General features: G+C 43.5%; 1 protein-coding gene across 4 annotated transcripts in view; it reads right to left on the bottom strand.

Moving 5' to 3' along the window:
- Window positions 1–10,666, bottom strand: part of PCDH7 (protocadherin 7) — a 304,135-nt gene extending 293,469 nt beyond the window's left edge. For 3 of the 4 annotated variants that reach the window (XM_074822305.1, XM_074822306.1, XM_074822307.1), the window contains exon 1: window positions 5,960–10,666. In XM_074822305.1, coding sequence (XP_074678406.1) covers window positions 5,960–9,151 — 3,192 coding nt within the window. In that variant the 5' untranslated portion in view covers window positions 9,152–10,666. Of the gene's footprint in view, window positions 1–4,699; window positions 4,939–5,959 lie in introns of those variants that run through there. The other variant, XM_074822308.1, reaches the window with a different exon arrangement.
- Between the last annotated feature and the right edge of the window lie 12,374 nt (window positions 10,667–23,040).

Genomic DNA, 23,040 nt, shown 5'->3' with positions numbered 1-23,040 from the left:
TACTGAATTGCTCATATGTCTGTATCAATATTTCCTGTATATATAGTCAAAGAAAATGAAAATTATGTGTCCTCTTAAGATTAGTAATTAAATACTAAAATGCTCAGCAAATATAGTGAAGAGTTCACAGTGCTTATGAAGGATTTAGTTAATTGACTCATAAGTACAATGCTAACTACTTCTGAAGTCTGTTGATTTTCTTTTATATTTTAATGCAAAACCAATTTGATAAGTTTTACATCTCAAAGTTGCCCAGCAAATCGCTAACTAAATAAACCTTCTAAAACTTCTGAAAGAAAATCCTTACGGGAAAATGTGCCTGAAACTCCAGGACAGGTATTTCTCTGAAACACAGCTGACAGTCAAACTAGCAAATATCTCAAATACTAGAAAACAAGGCAACTAAACATAAAAAAAAAAAAAAAAAAAAAAAAAAAAGAGTGAAAGAAAGAAGAAACACATTCAGAAATACACTGCTACAGTACAAAGACTGACACACAATAGTCAAACTGCTAACCGTGGTTATAATCCAGGTTCATATCAGTACGTACAATGCCAGAGAGCTGTCTGAGTTGATAAATCACAGATTCTGTCCTTTTAAAGATGTTTCTTGCTACCCCTTGCCTATAATAGTACAGTTCTTTGCTTATTCAGAGCATGAATCCTCCTTTACTCAGATCCTGTCCCTTTTGGCTCTGTAAATCTCCTGGGAGTGCAGAATGATTCAGTAGTAACTTAGTCATTTGCACACTGTACAAGATGATTTTACTGAAAAGGGAAAAAATAAAGGCTGCACTTACCAGTGGAACACTCTTTGTTAAATAAAGATAATTAAAGCATCAACAATCCATCTATTTAATGTTTAATTAGCCCCTCTTTCATCATAATTTGTTACTGAAGGTCAAATGTGGGTCACTTTTAAAAACAAATTTTAAAGTATTTAATATAATGCAAATTGAGAACAGAAAATCGAAATACACTTCTGTACACTTTGCACCAAACAGTATTAAAGTTAAATGTATGAAAGAAGTCACCAATATAAACATTTATACTTAAAGTTTCCATTTTTTTTCCTCTATATTGCCCTTAGTACTACCATAATAATGTTATTTTTATGATTATTCTACTGTAGGACATTTGCTTAGCTGAAAGTTGTGAAAAACTTTATTGTTGAGAGCTGCTTTTTGATTATAAAAAGCAGTCTTTGAGATAAGTCTGTGTGTGTGTATGTGTGTGTCTGTACATAAGCAAAAAAAAGGATGATGCTTTCCTGCGTGGTTAAACTGGTTGCCCCCTTAATGGATGAATTTTGGGTCCTATTAAGGTTGCTGGTTATATGGGCATATTTATGAGGAAATTGACCCATTTAGTTTATCAATACAATTCAAATACATGATAACTAACTTGTCAAAAAGCTTCTACATTGCAACAGACTGGTTAATGTTTGAAATGTTATGAAACAAATTAACTGGCTACCGCACAATGACTTTTTTTCAGAAATTAATTTCTACATATTTCACTTTCCTGAAATAAGACTTAACAGAAATGAATCTACTTTTGACTAGTGTGTCAGCACACTGTGGTATGATAAACACTTTTCTTCACTAAACAGTACATTTCCAATGAGAAATGGTATAGGGATAATTCATAAAGGATTACAGAATTGACCAGGAAGCCAATACCCCAAGCAAAGAAATAATGCCACTCAGAAATTCCTGTACTGGTTCTGCTGATTCTACTGATGATGACCAATATCTCTTAAACAAACAAACAAAAAAACCCACAAAAAAAACACCAACCAAAACAAACACCACCACAACTACAGTGTTTTAAGTAGTCAATAATTGGATTGTTGAGCAGACCAAGCAAAAAAGAAACCATAAGAATGTGACGGCCAAAAAACATAAACAGGGTTTAAAAGGCCTGTTCTTCAAACAGTGGTTGTTAACATGATAATCTCTTATTTGTGATTAAAAGTTCCAGTGAAATAAACCTGCTCATATGCCACTATTTTGCACTGTGAAACAAAGCAGACAAAACAGCATATATTGTAAAGCTATATATGTAACTAACATGAGAAAATAAACAATTATTTACAATTAAAATCTATTATTAGAATGATGATTAAGGATGCAACCCTCCAAGCTGCTAAGTGATTCCTCTTAGGCACTGAGCTTTCCTTATCTTTGGCTGTCTTTGCTGGAAATTAGTAGTATCCAGGCTCCTTGCAGGCAATGTGCAGCACCTGGAGGGTTCAGATTTTAAATCTGTGATCCAGAAAAACACTTGCTTAAACTCATCCACATTCAACAAAACACTTCTGTGCAGCTTTAACTTTAGACAAGTGATTAAGGCCCATGGAATACTAAGTGATTTAAATATTTGTTTGCCATTAAGTAGATATATTAGTGCTTTACTGAATGGGAGATAATTGATAAATGGGAGTCTAAAAGAATATTTCAGAGTAATACCATGGTAAATAAGACAAGAATTGGAGTTGTGAAAAATCTTCTAAAAAAGTGACAGTGAAATGTCAGAAGTCTATTGAATACAGAATTCAGTATAAACACCTGATGTCAAGAAGGAGGAGAGTTGCAAATTGTTTGTAGTTTTCTCCCCTGAAATTCTCCTATACAGTCCTGTATCAAACAAGATGCATTTGGGAACTCATATAAGAAATTCAATGCATTGCCTTAAAAAGGAAGTATCAAATAATCAGAATGAAAACAACTTGCATTCGCTGGAGTACACCAGTCGGTCACGTAAGTTGAGACTTTATTTCCTGACTGCTATATTGTAGATATACGAAAGTATCAATTACCAATTCTAATTACACTAATGGGAAATTAGTATTGCTCTCATCTCCAGTAACTTAGAGCAGGTACATTCTGCTGAGTCCACTTATTTGTTCTAAAACTTTATACACCTTCTAATGTCTCCTTACTACAAAGGGAACTGACAATGAGTAAATAAAGGCAGCCTTAGAGATTTCAACTAGTCTCCCTATTATGGTCACGTCAATATGCCACTGGTTCTATTTCACATGTACAGCTGAACTATGAAACAATCTGTTACACACCACATCAGAACCCTTTATCTGCAACTGCCCCACATTTCTCTCTAAACAAGCTGCTGAACAAGAGCTCCACGTGGCTTGGGTGTTAAAAATCCTCATGTGTTTTGCCTGATAAACTGAGAAATGCTCCACTGTCAATGTTTGAGATGTGAGAAGTCTACATATTGTTTATGCAAATAAGTCCTAATGTCCCCGCTATTATGCAAAAGCGTGAACAAAACTATATAAATGTCACGCAGCAACAAGCTGGCAAGTACCCATAGGAAAGTGGTAACAGAAGTTTTGTGCCTGATAGTCTCTCTTATAAAGTCTGTTATTTAGCACTACCTTTACTGTTTTCTTGGACGCTTTCCTTAACTTACATGTATGCTTTGTAAGTGTGCAAAAACTCTCTACATATTCAAAAGTAAAAAGACAAGGCGTTAGAATATTGGCTATAAATTATTCAACTGAACTAACCTTAATAACAAACTAAACATTTAGCCCAGGGAAACTATCAACACTGAGAAATTTGTTTTGTAACAAACTAGATAAATAATGGAGCAATTCAGCATGTACTTCTTCCAGTTTGATCGTTGCAAGTAAAAGTGGAATAAAGCTATTTTCTTCTACTAAGAAGTCTTCTAATGTATTGTATGTCGAAATATATACTTGAAAAATGTTAATTCAAAACATATTTCTGTAATGTAATCTTAATTAAGTTTTTTTTATCAAGCAAAATAGTCATTTGTGGATGACTAGGTGGAATCCTTTACCATTCCTACACTTAGTATGCAAGTTATTCTTTTACACTGAAAATAAATTACTCTTTGACAGTTTATAATTCCTATGTTTAGACGAATTGCAGCAGCAAGAAAGAAGTAGTATCTGATTAGCATATGTTCCACTGCTACTTTGTTATTCCAGTGTTCACTAAAACGGCATAACCTACTATGTGCTTAATAAGCCTTAGTAGATGGAACCTTAGGAACTTTCTTTGTATTTTATACAGACAATTTTCAAACTGAAATTGTAATGTACTCTCCAGGAGAGAGTTAATGAAATGTATCACCCAGAAACTACTGTGTCAAACGTTCTATAAATCTGTATCACTTGTAAAGCAACATACACAAAAATACTGGCAGATAGTACATCACTCACAGTGGTTTTGGTGATCTGGAAGACTGAGTGGCTCATAGAATTCATTTTCTTTTACAGTATTTTAAGTATTTCTGAGCAGAATGCAAATACTGGCAACACATTGTAAAACTTCAATTGTAGTAGACTAGCAGACGTTTCAGAGTATAAAAAAAGTCATAGTGTACCATATTTGCATGTTAATAAGTTGAAAAGAAAGCATTTTTGTCAGACTAGTCAGTATTTCCCTCTTCCAGACTTGGCTCTGTATGTACATGAATCAGTATTCATTTATCTCTAGATTCTTGTGCAACATGCACTGTAGCTGAGGAAACATTCAGAATATTATCTTACATGGAAAGATGTAATGGAAATCACCAGGTGTTAAGTATCTCATTTTACTATCACCCAAAAAGTACTCCCCCAAAGATAAGTGACTTCTGTTCAGGCTACATATGTGTCTTATAAAATAAACAAGACAGACGCTTCGTTCTCCTCTGTGCTAGCCCTGTTTTATTTCAAGGACTGCAAAGAAGTCCCACCCAGCACCAGTTTTAGTCTATCAGAGCTTCACTGAACCGACCTCCACCAACACAGCCGAGATCTGAGCCCGTCACTTGGGGCACTCCGAAGGCACCCCTCACTCCGAGGGGTCTCACAGCAGTGACACTCTCTCTAGATAGAGCTATGCAGCAGCTAGGCTGGCAAATTAGGGCCTCTCAACTTGAATGAATGAATTTCATGTGCTATACAAGGGGAGGGGGAAAAAAAAAAAAAAACAAAAAAAAAGCAATGAAAACTTACTGGGATGCGATTCTAAGCTCGCTAACATTTATGTGTATTCAGAGCAACTGCTGCAATGAGGGCAATCTCTGTGGTGTAAATTAGCCCGCAGATAGGCTTTCTAGATTATTTAAGCATTTTGGACCTAATGAAAGGCCTGGTAATTACAGCCATTAACGCTTCAGCGCAGCGGCTGCAAATCCACTCTCACCCACAGCTTTAGGAAGCGGCTGGCAGGCAGAAACCCCCTTTCCCCAAAACACCTGGTTACCGAGGCGAAACTTTCCTCCTCAGCCGGAGCTCACCGCCTCTAAGGCTGGGAAAGCATCACGGCGGGGGAAGAGCCCGCCGCGACGGGGTCGGTGGCTGGAGGCGGGGCCGGGGGGGCAGCAGGACCACGGGGGCGGAGGGGGGACCGCGGGTCCGCCGGCTGGGGGTTCCCGACCCCCCGCAACCGCCGGGAGTGCCCCGCGGGCGAGCGGCTGATAAAGGCATCTCGGGTTGCCTTACGGCTCGCTGTCTGGGCTGGCGACCGAGTCCTCGGCTCGCCCCCCGCCTCCGCGGCCGGCTGCCGCTGCGCCTGCGGGGGGGGTCACCGCGCCCGCCGCCTCGGCGGGGTGGTCCCGCCGGCGCCCCCGTCGGTGCGGCTGCGCGGACGGGCTGGTTGGATGCCGGGTCTGAAAAGCGGAGGGAAGGATGATGATGATAATAATAATCATAAAAAATTTCCGACTCTCCTTCCTGCGTGCTGTGTGTTGTTGGTCCGGGCACCTGACTGCCTGCGGGGGGAGGGGGACACCAGGCTGAACGGGTCACTGAACCTGACGGTCGTGTCTGCTTGTGCCGCTGTGGGAGGCGGGGGGAGGCGGACACCGCCGCTCCCCCACCCGGGGCGTGTGTGTGTGTGTGTGTGTGTGTGTGTGTGTGTGCGCGTGTCGGGGCTCCGCGGGGGGTGCGCGGACCGCGGGGGCGCAGCGCTCTTACCTGCTTGCTGTACTTGCTGCTGGCCTGGCAGCTGTACTCGGAGCAGTGGTCCGACCCGATGGAGATGTTGTCGCCGGCGCCCACGAAGGTGTTGGCCGGGGGCAGGTCCTGCACGGCCTGGTGCTTTTTGCCGGCGGTGGGGGACTGCGGGTGCAGCTGGACAGTGGGCAGCGGCGAGCTCGACTTGTAGTGCCTGGCCAGGTCGGGGCTGCCCGGGCCGCCGTTGACCGAGCGGTACCGCCCCATACCGGGGCTGTCGGAGAGCTTTTCGTTGACGCTGTCGTAGCGCTGCCCGTTGGGCTTGGAAGCCTCGACGGTGACGATGCTGCTGTAGAGGGGCTGCTTGCCCTTCTTGCCTTTCTTGTCCTTTTTGGGCTTCTTGGCCTTGTCGTGCTGCTGCGGGGTGAAGAAATCCTCGTGGTCCTTCTTGCCGGCCTCGTAGCCATGTTTGCCCTTGGAGCGGCAGTAGCGGGCCATGACCACCACCAGGATGAGGAGGATGACGGTCATGATGCCGGCCACCACGCCAATGACTATGCTAAGCCGCTGTTTGCTCAGCTCGTAGCTGGGGTCACCGGCGATGTCCTGGGCCAGGGGTGTGTGGAGGCTGCGGGCCACCTGGCTCTCCACCACGGTGGCGTTGGACAGGCTCTCGTTGACGAAGACATGGAGCAGGGCAGTGGTGGACTGGGGTGGCTGCCCACTGTCGTTCACCTGCACCACGAGTCGGTGCAGGCCATAGTGCTTGGGGGCCAGCTTGCCCACCAGTGACACCACGCCGCTGGCTGGATCGATCTCAAAGAGTTTGAAGGGGTTGCCCCCAACGATGCTGTAGTTGAGGTCGGCGTTGAGACCAGTGTCGGCATCGGTGGCAACCACCGTGGCCACCACAGTGCGCATGTTGCTGGAAGGCGGCAGCACGGTGTAGGAGCTGTTGCTGGGGAAAGTGACCGTGGGCGCGTTGTCGTTCTCGTCCATCACGAAGAGGGACACAGTGGCAGTGGCAGAGCGTGGCGGCTCGCCCCCGTCCACTGCCTTCACCTTAAAAGTGTAGCTGGTCTGTTGCTCCCGGTCGAAAGAGACGGTGGAGAAAATGGTTCCGGTGTCGTTCTCAATAGAGAAGATGCCGGCTGCCTGGTCATGGTCGCCGGGCTGGATGGAGAGGCTGAGCTCGGCATTGCGGCCCTTGTCAAAGTCCATCACGGTCACCATGCCCACGGGGCTGTTGGGCTGCAGGTTCTCTTTCACATAGAAAGTGAACACGTCCTGCATGAAGCGCGGCTCATTGTCGTTGCGATCTGCCACCCGCACCACCACTGTGGTGGAGCCCTGCAGCGACGGCACCCCCTTGTCCCGGGCTGTCACCTGGAACTCGTAGGTGTCACGTTGCTCGCGGTCCAGCACCGCCTGCACCGACACATCCCCGGAGTCAGGGTCGATGCTGAAGATGCCGCCCGGCGCCTCTGAGGAGAGGGGCGAGGCCTCCAGGGAGTAGGTGATCTCGGCATTCTTGCCACTGTCAGCGTCCGTGGCAACCACCGTGGCCACCCTCTCGCCAGGCAAGTTGTTCTCCGGGAAGGAGACCTCCAGCACGGCCTGGCTGAACACGGGAGGGTTGTCGTTAGTGTCCCCCACCCGCACCAGCAGGGAGTTGTTGCTGGACAAGCTGGGGCTGCCTGAGTCCACAGCCACGATCACCACGTTGTAGTCGCGGACAGCTTCGTAGTCCAGAGGGGCTGAGGTGTGGAGGAAATACTTGCGCTTGTTCTGCGGCTCCCCTTCGCCCTCGCTGGCCGGCTTGAGCTGGAAGGGCACGTCGCCCACCACGGTGCAGGTCACCACACCGTTTTCACCTTGGTCCCGGTCCGACACCTGCACCAGGGCGATGGGGGTATCCACCAGGACGTCCTCGGCCACACTAGCCACCCCGTCCCGGAGTGGGATGCGCCCGATTTTCCGGATGTCGATGGTGGGCACGTTGTCGTTCTCATCGCGGATGTTCAGCACGACCGTGGCCTTGTCTGTCTTGGGGGGCTGGCCCCGATCTCGGGCCATGACAGTGAAGCGAAGCTGGTTCACCTCCTCCCGGTCGATGCGGTGCAAGACGCTGAGCCAGCCTGAGGTCTCGTCCAGCCGCAGCAGGCGCCGGACAGACTCGGTGGCTGCCCCGAAGACGTACTCGATCTGCCCGTTCACCCCCACGTCCAGGTCGGCGGCTCGCAGCTGCAGGATGGGGGTCCCGGGGCTGCTGTTCTCTGCCAGGTCTGCCTCGTAGACACTCTTCTCGAAGCGGGGGCTGTTGTCGTTCACGTCGGTGATGAGCACCCTCAGGATAGCCTGCGAGGACCGCGCCGGGTCGCCGCCGTCCCGCACGCGGAGGCTGAGCTCGTACGAGTCCCGCTGCTCCCGATCCAGCGCCCCCTTGACGATCAGCTGCGGCTGCTTCTCCCCGTCGAGGGTGTCGGCCACCTGCAGCTCGAAGACGCTGCTACGGGCCGCCGCGTCCGCCTCCGGCCGCCGCTTGCTGCCGCCGGGGAAGAGGGCGCTCTCGGCGCCCGCCGAGGCCGAGCCCCCCCCCCCTCCGCCGCCGCCGCCGCCGCCGCGGCGGCCGCCGTCCCCGCCGGGCTCCTGCAGCAGTTCGTAGCGCTCGATGCCGTTGCGGCCGAAGTCCCTGTCGGTGGCGGTGGGGAGCAGGTAGAGGGTCCCCACGGGGCGGTTCTCCTCCACGGTAAGCGTGAGGACAGGGGAAGGGAAGGTGGGGGTGTTGTCGTTGATGTCCAGGATGATGACCCGGCCCTCGAAGAGGTCCACCCAGCTCTGCGAGGGGCCGATGACGGACACCTCGAAGTCCAGGAAGCACTCGTTCTCGTCGAAGATCATCTGGCACTGCGGCAGCTTCTCGCGGTCGATGCGCCGCTCCGTGGTGCTCAGCTCCCCGGTCATGTTATCGATCTTGAGATAGTCGGAGCCCGATTCCAGGCTGAATGTCACCTCTCCGGAGCCCGTCACGATTCCCAGGTCGGAAGCCACGTTGCCGATGCGGATGTCGGCGGGTCCCTCCTCGGCCAGCCGGTACCTTAGGAGCTGCTTGGCCGCTGCCAGGCTGACCCAGAGCGGCGGAGGCAGGAGGAGCAAGAAGCAGCAGCAGCAGCAGCAGTGCACAAAGCCAAGGAGAGTCCGCATCTTCCTCATCTTCCTCCCACCGAACACCTCCCCCCCCTCCTCTCACTCCCACCTGCCCCCCAATAAACTCCCCCGATAACCCAACAGAGCGGCGGAGCGTCCGGGTGATCAATTATAAAATCCTTCTGTTCCTGGAAACTTACTGTCTCATGGCTAGTGCAATTGGTGGTCAAAACCCTGCTGCTGGATCCCCTGCTGCTCTCCCTGCCTTCCAGTTGCGATATACTTACAGTTCACGGGACAGTGTATTTTGCTTTTTAAAGATTCATCTCGGTAGATAGGATGGGATTTTCCTCCTCCTCCCCCTTCTCCTCCTCCTCTCTGATTTTACTGTAATCACTTTGCAAGGTTTGCAATAAAAGCAGGAGCAGCACTGTGCGATTTGAAGCCCCCCAGGTCGTCTTCTTCGACACTAGAGTTAACTACAATTCACACACTCTCTCTCTCTTCTCTCTCTCTCTCTCTCAGCCGTTTACGACCAAGGCATTAGCTTTATTCTTCCCCCTCTCTGCACACACAGGGAAAATAAAAAATGTGATTCGCTTTATTCAAAGGGCTTGTGTCCGGGAAAACTCCAAATCCTCTTAGCAATGGGCAGTTCTTTAAAAAAATAATTTTAAAAGATAAAGAAAAAAATAAAAATCCCAATAATGTCGGTAGCTGCACAGTTGATAGGAGAAGAACCCCGTGTATTACAGAGCAGTCCACAGAATATCCCCTTTGGTTGGCAGAAAAGCACCCAAATCCATCTTCAGAGATCGCCTAAAATGTTCATCTCTTTCTCCGGAGCGGATTTTTTTTTAACAACTCTGCGCAAGGTCATTAGTCACAAAGCAACGATACAGAAACTGCAGAAGCCGTTTGCCCAGAATTTGCAAGACTGTAGATATGGACATACACACACAACAGTCCCAAGTTTGTTTTTGCATCCGCAGTTTGTGTGTGCCTTACCTGCATTTGCACTGCATGTGTTATAGCAATCTGGATCTGCAGCACTGAGAGCGATTCACAAATGAGATTGCAGTCTCTCTCTCTCTCTCTCTCTCTCTCTCTCTCTCTCTCTCCTCTTCTTTCCCGTCCCAATGCAGGTAACCAGATCTGAACTTGATCCTTTCAGTTCAAAGGTTAGCAACAAAACTATGTGTCCAAAGGCGATTATTGCTCTCTCGTAAATATACCCGGAGTGGAACAAGATGTAACTGGATCCCCCACGTGAATTAACAGAGATTCTGAATTGCATCCATATAAGCGGAATGGCAAAGGGGAGGGGAAAAGAGCTGCGACGCGATTTAAAAAAAAATAGAGAGTTCTATTTGCAAATAAAATTATATCAGTCAGTTGTTTCCTGTGATCTGCACCGCCACGGTGGGTGAAATCTGCGATTGTGTATTCCCTCCTGTGTCTTTCAGAGAAGTGTGGATCAGGCGCTTTCACGGCAGAGCGGCTTGTGCTTTAAAATGTTGAATGGCAACTGAGAAGCTTCCCACTCGGAAAAAAAAAAAAAAAAAAAAAAAAAAAAAAAAAAAGAAACAGTAAACCGGCAAGTTTGCCCAAAGTGGTGGGAGCTGCTGAAGCCTCTCTCGGTAGCTCTTCCCTGACGCTGCAGCAGCAGAGCCGCCTGCGCTACATACACACAGAAAGAGAGAGGGAGAGAGAGAAAGAGGGAGAGCAAAGAGAGAGAGCGAGAGTGAGAGAGGGAGGGAGGGAGGGAGGAGGAGGAGGAGGAGGGAGGACGAGTCAAGCGCTGCACTCCAGAAAGCCCGGCCTTACCCTCTGTCTCTGCTGCTGCTAGTGCTGCAAGTGGGATAGCTGCTCATCACAAAACACCAGTTCAGTCCTCAAAACCGATCCTCATTACACGCCCGAGTGTTGCTGCTGTTGCCTTCTAAAACGCGTGATCTGAAGTGGTTCTCTCCTACCCTTTCCCTCCCCACCTCCGCTGTAGACTGTGAACCGAGCAACGATTTTTAAAGCAAATGTTTATTTGCCTTGCTTTTAGGCAGAGCTGGTGCACGTTCGGGGCTCTGCATTTTGCGGAATCACGCTGGTAAGGAAACTCGTTTCGCACAGATTCCCACCTTCCCCTGTCGTGTCGGTGCTTTTGTGAAATAGCTGCAGTCACTAACTGCATAAAACTCCAGGGAGGGAGGGGGGCTGCCTTAGATCTCAGACTTTTGTCCTGTCTCCCAGTGCTGCTTGAGCCTTTTGGTCTTTGTGTTCATGTTCTTCCTATTACCATGTTTTGAACGTGTCTTTTCAGCGTGTTTGCGGGTTTCCTAGGAGAAAAATAAAAAAAAAAAAATCCCTCGGAGAAGATGATCAGGAAGGGGGCGAGAGGGTTAGTGGAATGAACACATGTAGAGAAGTAACAGATTTATTTCCGAACAGAGACTTGCTGCTTCGATGATTGCTAAAATGTAGCGTCACCTACCTGGGTAAGTGGGAAATAAACTTTAATGTTAAAGCTCTCCGCTCAACTTTGTTTATTCTAGCGTCCCTAGTTCGCATCTTTCGTCTTTGTGCCATTTAATCGGCTATGGCTTTTGTGTGTCCCTGCGCCCGGGGTGATGCCTGGCTCCTTGTCCCTCTTCACTCGGATCACGGAGGGAAAAGAGGGGGACTCCGGAGGGCTGGCGGGAGAGGGAGGACCTGGGCGAGCATGGGGCAGCCAGTGGGAAGAGAACCGGCGTGTGCGTGTGTGTATGTGTGTGTGCACAGCGAGCGGGAGGCAGGAATCCAGCTGCTCTCTCTCCCCCTGTGAACACATGTGGGAAAACAAGTTGTTGCGGGTTCTGTGTGTGCGTTATTCTGAATCAAGATGCGTGCAGACGAATGTAGTGAAATGTCCCTCTCTCATCGCGGTGACATATTTGAGCGAAAAGAGGCCGGATATGTTGAGGTGGTTCAAAGCAACGGTCACAGCGTGCCTTTGTCATTTGGGGCGGTGAGTGAATGTGGGAGGGAGGAAAGGTTGCCACCTCTTTCCTTGGGGAGTCCAGAGGCACGGAGGGGCAGAGTCGCGCCACATGGAGCCGGCACTGGGCAGCGAGTGACTGCTCCCCTCTCCGGAGGGCTGCAGGGCTGCTCCTCCAGCCCCTGCCACGGCCCCGGCCGCTCTCCCTGCCTCCCCAGAACACGAACACCCTCCCCCGCCGATGCTGGAGACGCTCGGCTTTATATCTGCAGCATCAGCGAGAAAGCCCGGCTCGGCGCAGGCTCAGTGTTCACCGCCGCAGTCCCGGACGGAGGAGGGGGGCTCGGGAGCCTAGCATCTTCGCAGCGGGTTAAGTAGGATTAATACCAAATCCCTATTACATTTGCCAAGCAACTTGAATTTATCAAAATTCCCCCTCGCTGTTCTGGAGCTCCGAGAGGAGGAAATTTTGCCCACAGTGTAAGATCCAGACATACCAGTACGTGGGAATACCAGCATACTGCATTACACTGGCTCCCTGCATAAGCGATACAATTGCAACCCGAAGCTCCCGCTGTTCCCTTCCCTTTGTGCTTTTAAACGCAGCCAGGAAACTTAATGTATTCGCCAGGGGAGGGGCGGGATGAAAGCGCTTTTAACCTCCCCGCCATAAACTTTAATCGGATTCTGTGCTGTTGCACGGCATGGACATCTCGCCTCTTGTCTGCGCCTCCTCTCCCGTTGTCTCCCATGTCTACTTTTACTACGGTCTGGTTTGCGAGAGCCTCTTTCAAGGGAATGAGTGATTTCTTTCTCTTGCCATGTGCAATCGCTCCCCCTTTCCCTTCCTACCCTTGCTGGCCTCTCTTACACACACTATGCCTTTCACACGCGGCCTGCGCCCCCCAGCCCCCCCTCCCTTTCTTTCTTTTTTTTGCAGTGTCTTCACATGCAATCTCTCTCTGAATGTGAAATGTCTTTCCTGCTCGGGAGTGCTGCGTCCTTCACAGTGGATTGGTTCCTCTTTCGGAGCAGAGGTAACGGCCCCCCCTTTTCCTACCATTCCCCCTTCCTCCCCTCCTCCTTTCCTCCCCCAGGGCGGGCGGCCGGCGTGGGAAATGGGCCCGACGTGCGCTGCATGGTGGATGGCAGCGCTGCTCCTGCTCCACGTGCCCCGGCTGCCGGGAGGGGGACGGGGCTGTGCTGGACGTGGCCCCCCCAGCCCCCCCCGCATCCCGCTTGGTCGTGCGGGGGGAGAGGGGAATCACCCCCCACACACACCCCCCGCCGCCCCCCCCGGACTCGGCCCGCGGGCGCACAGCCATGTGGGTGCCGGTGGGGACAAGCCCAGCTGTTTCAGGCGGGGGAGGTTTGGCCCTCTTGGGCAAAGCTGTTGCGCAGTGTAACCCCCCCCCCCCCCCCCCCCGGCTCCCTCCCCCTCCCAGATGCACACAGGCGCCCACACGCGCTCAGACGCGCCGCGGCTTTTGTCCTCCTGATCTGGTGAGATCAAGTGGGAAGCGGGATCACAAATGTAATCGGCTGTAATAAATAAAATAGCCCGAGATGCTGGAGATATACAGAGGGGAAATAAGAGCTTGTGTCCTTAACAGGAACATCTGATAAGGCCACCGAGGTGGCATCTTGCGTGTGGGAAGGAATCCGTCTTGCTGACATTCGCAGCCTGCTGTACGTGGGGAAATCCTAAAGCAGCCTGGGAGCTTCCCCAGCTCCTCCGCACCCCCCCCCCCCCCCCCCCCCCCAAGCTCCCTTTCCGATGCTCTGCAGCGGGGCTTTGTTGTCGTTGTTGTAGTCGCTGATTGGAAAGACAGGGGTCACCGCAAAAATATGCAGATGCGATTAATGGCTGGTCTATCTGCATTTCTTGGCGGAGCCCGGTTTCTGCTGCCGGCTCCCCAACTCGCGTCCGCAGTTGGCTCTTTCAGCCCACCACAATTTGTTTTTCACAGTTTAGGAATGTCGGTGGCTCTCACTAGAAAATTACTTCTGGGATCTGCAGTGGGAATCCATCTCGGGTTAAAGAGAGACAGATTATTTACATATCTATACCACCCTATACAGTAACAAATACATGTTACAGATAACTATTTGAACTCACGCGCACACACAAACGAAGAAGCTGCTCCCGAAGGAAAAAAAATAATCAGGTGCGCTTGAAAGTAACATGTTCGTAATAATATGAGGAAAAGGTTAAATACAGTAAACATGACAGCAAATTCAAAAGCAGGGTAAAAACAAGTACAAAAACCCCACATAAAGCAATTAAAACCATTTGACGGAAGGAAGAAACTAACTCAAGAACTCCACCAAGGGACAAACAGATGAAATGACACCACAACAGCACTAAGCCCGCGTTGACCTTTCATCTTTCTAAAGTGTCGCGCTGATTTGGTGCAATTCTGTTGTGATCTCTTCACCTCCCTTCCTTACCACAGCCTCCCTCTGGCCGCTTCAGAGCTCCCTGAGTTCGCTGCAGTGAATATACCGGGAGGTCGGCAGAATTACAGGGAGTGCTGACACTTCTCCAGTGTCTTTCACAGCTTTGCAAATATGCTTGCTGTGTAGTTAGCATGCAATGGGCAGAAGTGATTACATTATTCATTGCAGCAACAGCCTTTCTGATGGACATTAAAACTTCAGAGTTTAAATAAGGAAACCACAGATTTACTTTTAAGCGGATAACAACTACATCTGTGCTTATTTAACTGAATTGCTAGCTAAGCATGGAACCAGTTTGTTTAAATCCTCTCTCTTTTACTCTCTGAGAATTCTGAGCTAGATAATACACCATAAAAGTTACTGACAGAGCAAAAATAATCTGTGTTGGATAACAGTGGTTAAATTTCGCATAATTATAATTGTTCATTCTTGAAGTAATATATTTGAGGTCTGTTCAAAATAAAAGGTTCTTGCACAGGCATGATTCCATCATGTCTGACTTTTCACATTTATAAAGAATGATGAAAAGTAGCATTTAGCAGAAGAGATTGTGATTCTTTTTACCTGGATTTTTGCAGTGTATATATGTTCACCTTACAAATCACAAGGACTAAGTTTGAGGGTGGGGGGTTTTTTGGGTTTTTTTTGTTTGTTTTTTAATTGTATTATTCTATAGAATGTTTTGTCTTTTACAGGGTGGTTGTTTTTTTTCCCAGATGTTGACAAAAAAAAAGAGTAACCATTCAAAATCATGCAGAAATGACAGATTGTTCTTAAAATCATAAGGAAAAATTAATGAAAGGTCTTAAAAAAGCATATGAATTTTCATGAGGGAAGGCAGATTTTAGTTAGATTTATGCTTCATATGCAACTACTGGCTTTCCTGGATTTGCAGGGATATAAATGAGTGCTTCACCCAGCCCCGTTCTTTTATAGATTTATTTTTAAATTATTGTTCAATTTCTCTAAATGCAAAGTAAACTAGAAAAAAAAGTGCATCTAAGGTCAGTTTGGATGAATTCCCATCAAAAATTGAGGGAAATTATGAATCATTAGTATATATTTTACATAAAGAGATACAATGAGACATTCAGGGGAGATAATTACAGTTGGATTTAATTTAAATGAAATGTATAAGAACCAGGTAGCACTGACAAAAAAAGAAAAATGTGTTCATTGTCACTGAAAATATTAAATGGGTACAGTTGATATGCATATGGATTCACTAACAGAGAACACCACAGTTACTTTTGGAAATAATGTAGGATTTTTTTTATATAATGTTTCCAAGGTTGATATCAATAGTGAGCACACCGAAGTTCTCAAAAGTGCTTTGTAAATTATCTCTATGAGATAAAAGGAAGTGCAATGACCTGCCTCAGTCACCTAGCAAGCTGCTAACAAATGGGTCTTTCCAGATTAAGTTCATCAGACCACATTTTTGTACTTCTATAGGGTTTTTTTTTAAAGATATATTCTAGATTCACCTCAGTATTTGTCTTTGGATAAGTGGCAATCATTTCTGCTTTATTTGATGCACTCAAAGAAGGTCATTCTGAAGAGAGTTTAGAACAAGTTTGTTTTCCAGAGAATATACAAAAGAAGGTCTTGTATCATGAAATTTGATGGATAGCAGTAAAATATACTAAACTGTTATAGATATATTGAAATACAGTTATTCTTAACTATTCTATCCTGCTCCCACTTATTTCTGTCAGCTATCCTTTATATACAGAACTGAGTACACGGACTTTGTAAAACCATTTTGCCTCTACACACTCTTGAAGACTTGTCAACCTAATATTATTTTTCAGTTCTATGCTCTACATTTTGGTTTTTTTAGTTTTGTTTTTTTTTAGGATGCTGCAAATGTCTTTGCTGTGAGTTAAAGTTTTCTTTCATTTTTAAATGAGAATCACCAGATCATAAAATCTTTTGTCTGATATTCCTAGTGCATCCTGTGCAGGTTTAATTTATTATTAATATAATTCAGGATAGCATAAAAGATCTGGCATGTTTTTGTGAATCTACTGTGTCAGCTGCCTGTTGAGTAGAAGAGAAAATATCCAAGCAAGATGGCAACTCTGCAGAGTTCAGAGGAAGAACCTTTGATATTAAAATTCAACTGCTGTTATGGATAATTGAATTTTGTAGTGCTCTACTCCCTTCTGTAAGTTAACACAAATATATATTATTGGCTATACCTAAAATGTGATTTTTAAGTCTACACATATACTCACTTACTTATTTGGGAGCTTTAATGTTTCTGTCTACTTCACCAAAAATAATCATTGCTCTCCGACTGAAATAAGCGTCATATAAATACACAGTTACTATAAATTAGGGAAATAAATATGGTGGCAAGGAAAGTAATTTAGAATAGTACCAAGCTGTTCATTGCTTATTGGACAGTCTGTTTGGCCCTGTTCTGCAATGATTAAAACTACTTTACTAGGTACTTTATTACGTTAGTCTTGCCATTTCTTTTCATATGAAGAGTGCAACATTAGGACCCTTAAAGGTCATATTGTTATAACCCTTATTTAGCTGTACAGTACAGAAGTGTACCATTTTTTCCTTAATCCTTTGTTTGACCCTAACAGAGGTATGACTATTCGCTGGAAAAAGTAAGGGCTATTCACCTGCTACCATCTGCTGTTAATGGTGAGCAAGAGAAAGCAAGCTTGAAGAGGTGGAGTCCCTTGCACCTTTCCCTGAACTAGATTAAAACATAAACATATATACACATGCCTGTATTGCACAGGTCTAGTGAAGAGTTTTGGCATTTAGACAAAATGAGAATTAGAGACTGGGGAAGGCCCTGCTTATATCACCCTAAAAGACAATCCTGTAAGCACCAATAGGAAAAAAATCAAGCCAAGTCCAACCAGTAGCCAAATATATTTTAGTCTGTTAAGCACTGATTTATATGGTGGTACAACCTCGATCGGCTTTGCTTCTGAAATGTTTTGCACTGCTACCTTAATTCTCCACAACAAGACTGAAGGGGTTGTAGCCACCCATCCTGTGGGGAAGATTACGCAGCATGTCTTTGAAATCATTTCTTCTCCTGCTGCCTCTTTGGTGCTTTGTGCCATGCACAGGCAACCATACTTTTACGTCTGCTTTAACTGTTTTGCAAAGTTTCTTTGTGATTATCCTTTGCATAATTACATTTTTAACTTCCTTTATAAGAGTAATAAGTACTGTACAGAGTAGGTCTTTATGACCTACAATATATCTAGAGGAAGAGAGGTACTGATAAGTTTCCACATTTTTCATCTTCTGATAGAAGCCTGACATATCTTCCAGTTCATTCATTCTGTGAGATGATTAAAAAGTTGCTCTTCAACAAACTAAACCTCATCCAGGGCTCAGCAGGAAATAACTGCAATCTAAGCACATTAAAGAACAGTCAGGGCAAACCAAAGTATACCTCTTTCTCTGCCTTTTAAGATCATGGGAAAAAGAGACAAGCAGTCTAATATTGTGATAAAACTGGAAGCCTGCAGCAGCTGGTTGATGGGTAAGGTTATAGAACCTAATCCAAAGCATACAGAAGTCAATGGAAGTACTTTGACTAAATAAGCTTTGCATTAGGCACCTAGTGAGTGAATGATGTTTAAAGCATTCCAGTAGATCTTAAGCAGATGAGTGAAGAAGAAAATGATGTGCATTTTAATCAAAATAGATGCCATTAAACCACTTGGTGGTGTAAATGTTATTTTGCCTGACCACAGAGATCATGTTTATGACTCAGAATAAACTGGCAGCTTATTCCTGGGTGCTGAGTCCTATCCTCCACTAGTGCAAGCACTCATGTTGCATAAAAAAACCATATTAAATTATTTTTTAAAAAAATATTATTTTTATATATACTTTTATATATAAAAAATTCTTATGTAGATGTTGATCTTGAAGTTCAATACATCACTATAAACATCCACAGGCTCTTTTTATTCATGCATGTGTTTACAGAGAGCATTTATCTCATTTTAGTTTTGTTTACAAAATAGTAAAAGATTTTTCAATTTCCTCTCATGAATTAAGTTCGGCATTCCTGACATCATGCTGACAGACTTCCCCTTCTCCTCCACTCCATTTTTAGTGAAGCTTTCAGTGAATCTTTCTTCAATATGGAGATCAGGAATTGTTCCTGATTTCCATCATGAAGATGTATTCTACCTGATATAATAGCATTAAACATCTCTTTCCCTAGTATAATACTCCATATTAGCATTTTTCATAGCTACATCATGTTTTGGTGGCTGATAGTTCTCTAGTAGATTGGCTGGATATTTCTTTTTCTCTGTCATTTCCAGCTGATGAACTCACAGTTTATAGCTGAAAATGTTGTTATATTGCTCTTTGTACTATTAAGTTTAATTCCATTTCTATTATAGAAGTCATCAAGATCATCTGATCCTTCCTGTGTTTTTTATGATCTCAATGATTCTCAGACTTGTTTTACCAGCAAATATCAGCAGCATGCTCCAAGTTTTTGTGCTTTAGTCTTTAATTTAAATATTAGAAAGGTCTATTGCAGGACAGCCCATGAAGAAGCCCTTAAGAGCTTCCATGTAATGTAGCAAACACCTAACACAATCTGTTGTCTTCTCCTGATTAGTCAATGCTTTATCTTCTCAATCTTAACTAATACTTTTTCTATCAGGTAGTGTCAAAACCTGTTTTCAAATCCAGGTAGGTGAGATCTTCTCCACTTGCCTTGCTTAGAAGATAAAGAAAGATAGCAGGTAAATGGTATCATCTACTCTTTGAAACCTTTAGATACATTTTATTGTTTGCTTTGTACTTCTGTGCCATTGTTCATTCTTTCTTCAAAATTTACTCTGAAGCTTTTCATTCTAAAACCACTTCTGAAATGTAGGCAGCCCATTTGCTATTTTCCATAAATGATCATCCTGATATACTTACTAAGAATCCTTGTTCTAGATGCTTCAGATGTATGTATTAATTCCTGCAGGATTCTGCAGTGAAGGTTATCAAGACTCTTTGCTTTGAGTATTTTGTAGTCTTTGAATTAATTGCATTTCAGATGTGATAATTGTCCTTCCACACCTTTACTTTCATTGATCATTTTCTTTATTTCAGCATCTCGATCCTTGTTGAAAGGTGAAGCAATGTATTTGGGTATCTCTAGGTAAATAATTATAATTTTGCTTACTTTTAGCTTATTTATAGTATGTTCTGCTTTTTAATCAGTTTTCTGAATAAGATCTGAAGGTTTACATTTGACACTTCTTTAAAGTCTACAGGTGATATAGTATTTACATATTCTGCTATTTTGCCACTGTATGTCTGTGTGTCTGTCTTGTTTATATATTGCCTACATATTGTCTATATCATTCATCTGCAAGTTCATTACTTTACACATCTGAATGCTTCATATTAAAAGAAGGAGAATAAGAGTGAAAAGGTGGGCACATCATTCCAGGACAAAAGAGGCTATTATCTGACCAAAATGAATTTAGCACTTTCAAAAAGTTGAATAGTGCATAGACAGAAGGAAAATCAGGTGAAAAGAAATTAAAAACATGCATGGATGTGTCATTTTACAATAACAGAGCTATCCAGAATGTCAAAGGTTAATCCAAATGAAGAGAGATGCTACCAGTTACCAGGTGTTACCAGACTGAATATACAGAAGGTGTATATATATGTATATTTTAAGTCCTTGATGAACAAGGAAGGTCCGTATATTAGAATAAATCGTTCCATAAAGATTCTTCTATCAAGTACCTTAGAGAAGTTTAGAGAGACAGATTAGAAATAGAATAATGAGGGGGTGAAGATAGGGAAGTGTTTTTTTTTTTAATTTTATGAACAAATGCAATTAAAATTTGATAAGGGAGAAATGCAAAAAAGCAGATTTCAGAAAGCTGAGGGAGTTCCAATTTTAATTTTAAAACTATGCATCAACAGAGCTGTGTGAATCTACTTTTTAACGAAGTTATTAATCTTTTATTTATTAAGCTTTGTTTTTCTTTTAAGAACTTTTTGACATTTTTGTACTAAACTTTTTTTTTTTTTTTTTTTTTCCCCGCAAGGGAGACTACATGACTTGTAGTGTGATTTAGAGAAAATATATTTAATTTACTACAGTTCCAAAAAGTTCATGAACGCAAAGTAGTGAGAAGAAAAGTCTTATAGTTTTCATCTAATGTGTCATTCTTGAAAGAAGTTATTGACTTAACTTGGTATTATTATTACTATGAAAGTTATAAGTAAGAATGATAACATCAGCTATTATGACTTCATGACACATCAAATAATATATCCCTCTTTTAGTTGTTTATTACTTTACTGAGTTTAGCACATAACTTCTTTCCAGGTCTGAAGCTATAGTTAAATTTCTGAAAAAAGTCAGATGGATTCAATGATATCTGGTAATGAAGCTAGATTATTTTACCCATGATAAAATTTATAGACAATCTTATTTAAATAATTTCAACACTTTCATATATTTAACTATGAACTTGAGCTTTCAAGACACTATCTTTTGTACATTTTTTTTGAATATTAAAATATATCTACCCAAGTTTCTTCAAGTTTCAATTCACTAAAAAAATGTATTTTACATAAGATTGGAATGACTTTACATTTTTAGAAAATAAATTCCCCAAAGATTTAATTCACATTGGGTGTAGCCCAACATGTGGTGGACTTTCTTGACAGTTTCAGCTCTTTACCTGGAAACTACTTTCCTCCAGTATTATGTGACCTCTCTTTTGGGACATAACAATGTGGAGCAGGAAGCTGCTATGTTTGAACACAGAGGGATGAAAGTTAGATCTGAACAGAGAGAAAAGGATGAAGAAAGATAATTGACTGTCCTACGTATCAATGATGTCAAAAAATAACTGTGAAATTTACTATAAAATCATCCCATTCATGCTCTTCATAAACAATGGTAATATCGTATATGTTTAGTTGTTGTTCAAATAGCAAAGGCTTATTCAGCTGATCAAAATGATACAGTCCTGATGACCAATCATGTAAGCATCACCAATATACCATATGATTAAACCTTTGTTCTGTTTTCAGTTTGTTGGGATTTGGCTGTGGCATGATATAGCAAAAGAATTAATATAAAAATCCAAAACTTATTATCAAGAACACTATTCATATTGCCAGATCAAACACTCAGAAGTTAGAAAATATCAGAATAATACTGTCAGAAGACCCTTAATTCATATGCCACTGCACTATCCATTGCAATTTTTGATTGCAATCTAATTACATGTTCACATAGTCTTTCTCCACTGCATTTCAATTTGGAATCAAATAAATAAACAAATAAATAAATAAATAAATGATCTAATTAAACACAAATGAACAAATACATGTTAAATAAATACATTTTAATAAATTAAAACATTTTTATTTAATTGCACAGAACAAATATGTAAGGTTGGACTTAATAAGAAAGTATTTAATATTTATTTTTTCCATGTTCAGTGTTTGTCTCAAGGCCTTATTTACTGCACATAGTTCAAATAACAACCTGTATACAGAATTATTAAATGGAATTTTTTATGGTGAACATCACTGCATTGTCTAAAAAATACAAAAATGTTATTTAATTTGTGAAGAACTGTATTATACTGGGGGTTATTATGATTCTGATATTATAAATGGGAAGGTAATACAGATATGTGGGTCAAAAATATCCACAGATTTAGGATATCTAACTTGAGCCTTTGAGGTTCATATTTTGGAAAGTGCTTACAATTACCTAGCTTTTACATGTGCAAACCAAAACTTTCACTGACATGAGGTATGTCTGGGAATGCTTACTGTTCTGCAAAACTGCCTCAACATTTCAGGTAAGAACTCAGAAATAGGTGAAATCACAATCAAAATGTTTTGTTTTGTGACTTAATATCATGGAGGAATTCTATGACGGAAGTGTCAATCTCCATAAATATGAGGTTCTAACACTATTAAACACTGCTTTCCTCCTTGATTTCACTTCAGAGAGGGTCAGTTCTGTACAGAAGAAAGTAGGGGCCTTGAGGGGAAAAAATACGACTCTAATGAAAGACTATGTCAGACTGTACAAGTACAGGTCAGTGGAACTATGATTCCACCTATAACTTCATTTCGATAATTTTCTAACAATGAAATAAGCATTTCATTTTTTGACCCTAATAATGTAATTTTATTATAATTGTGTGGCATATAGTAATATCTATTGCAGACAGAGAACAGTAAAGATCCCTATCTCTACAAAAGGAAATGCATTTAGGTATAAAATACTTTAGAGAAGGAACTGGGGTGGGGAAAAGGACTCTTGGATAAGCATAAGTGGGAGATGCACAGATGGTAGAAGTTCCCAAATGTTCAAGTCTTCTCTCTGGGCATCTTTTGCTATATAAGTGTGATAACATTTGTTGAAAGGCATGATTAAGGCTTTATAGGCTTCACAGATGGAATGTAATTTAGTGGAAAGACTTGAAAGCTAGAAGATTCAGACATGAAATGGATTCCATGAAAGGAATTA

Source organism: Strix aluco, chromosome 4 (genome assembly GCF_031877795.1).
Source record: "Strix aluco isolate bStrAlu1 chromosome 4, bStrAlu1.hap1, whole genome shotgun sequence".
Taxonomy (NCBI): domain Eukaryota; kingdom Metazoa; phylum Chordata; class Aves; order Strigiformes; family Strigidae; genus Strix; species Strix aluco.
The sequence above is the reverse complement of the archived record's forward strand: the minus strand, read 5'-3'. Positions and strand labels throughout refer to the sequence as shown.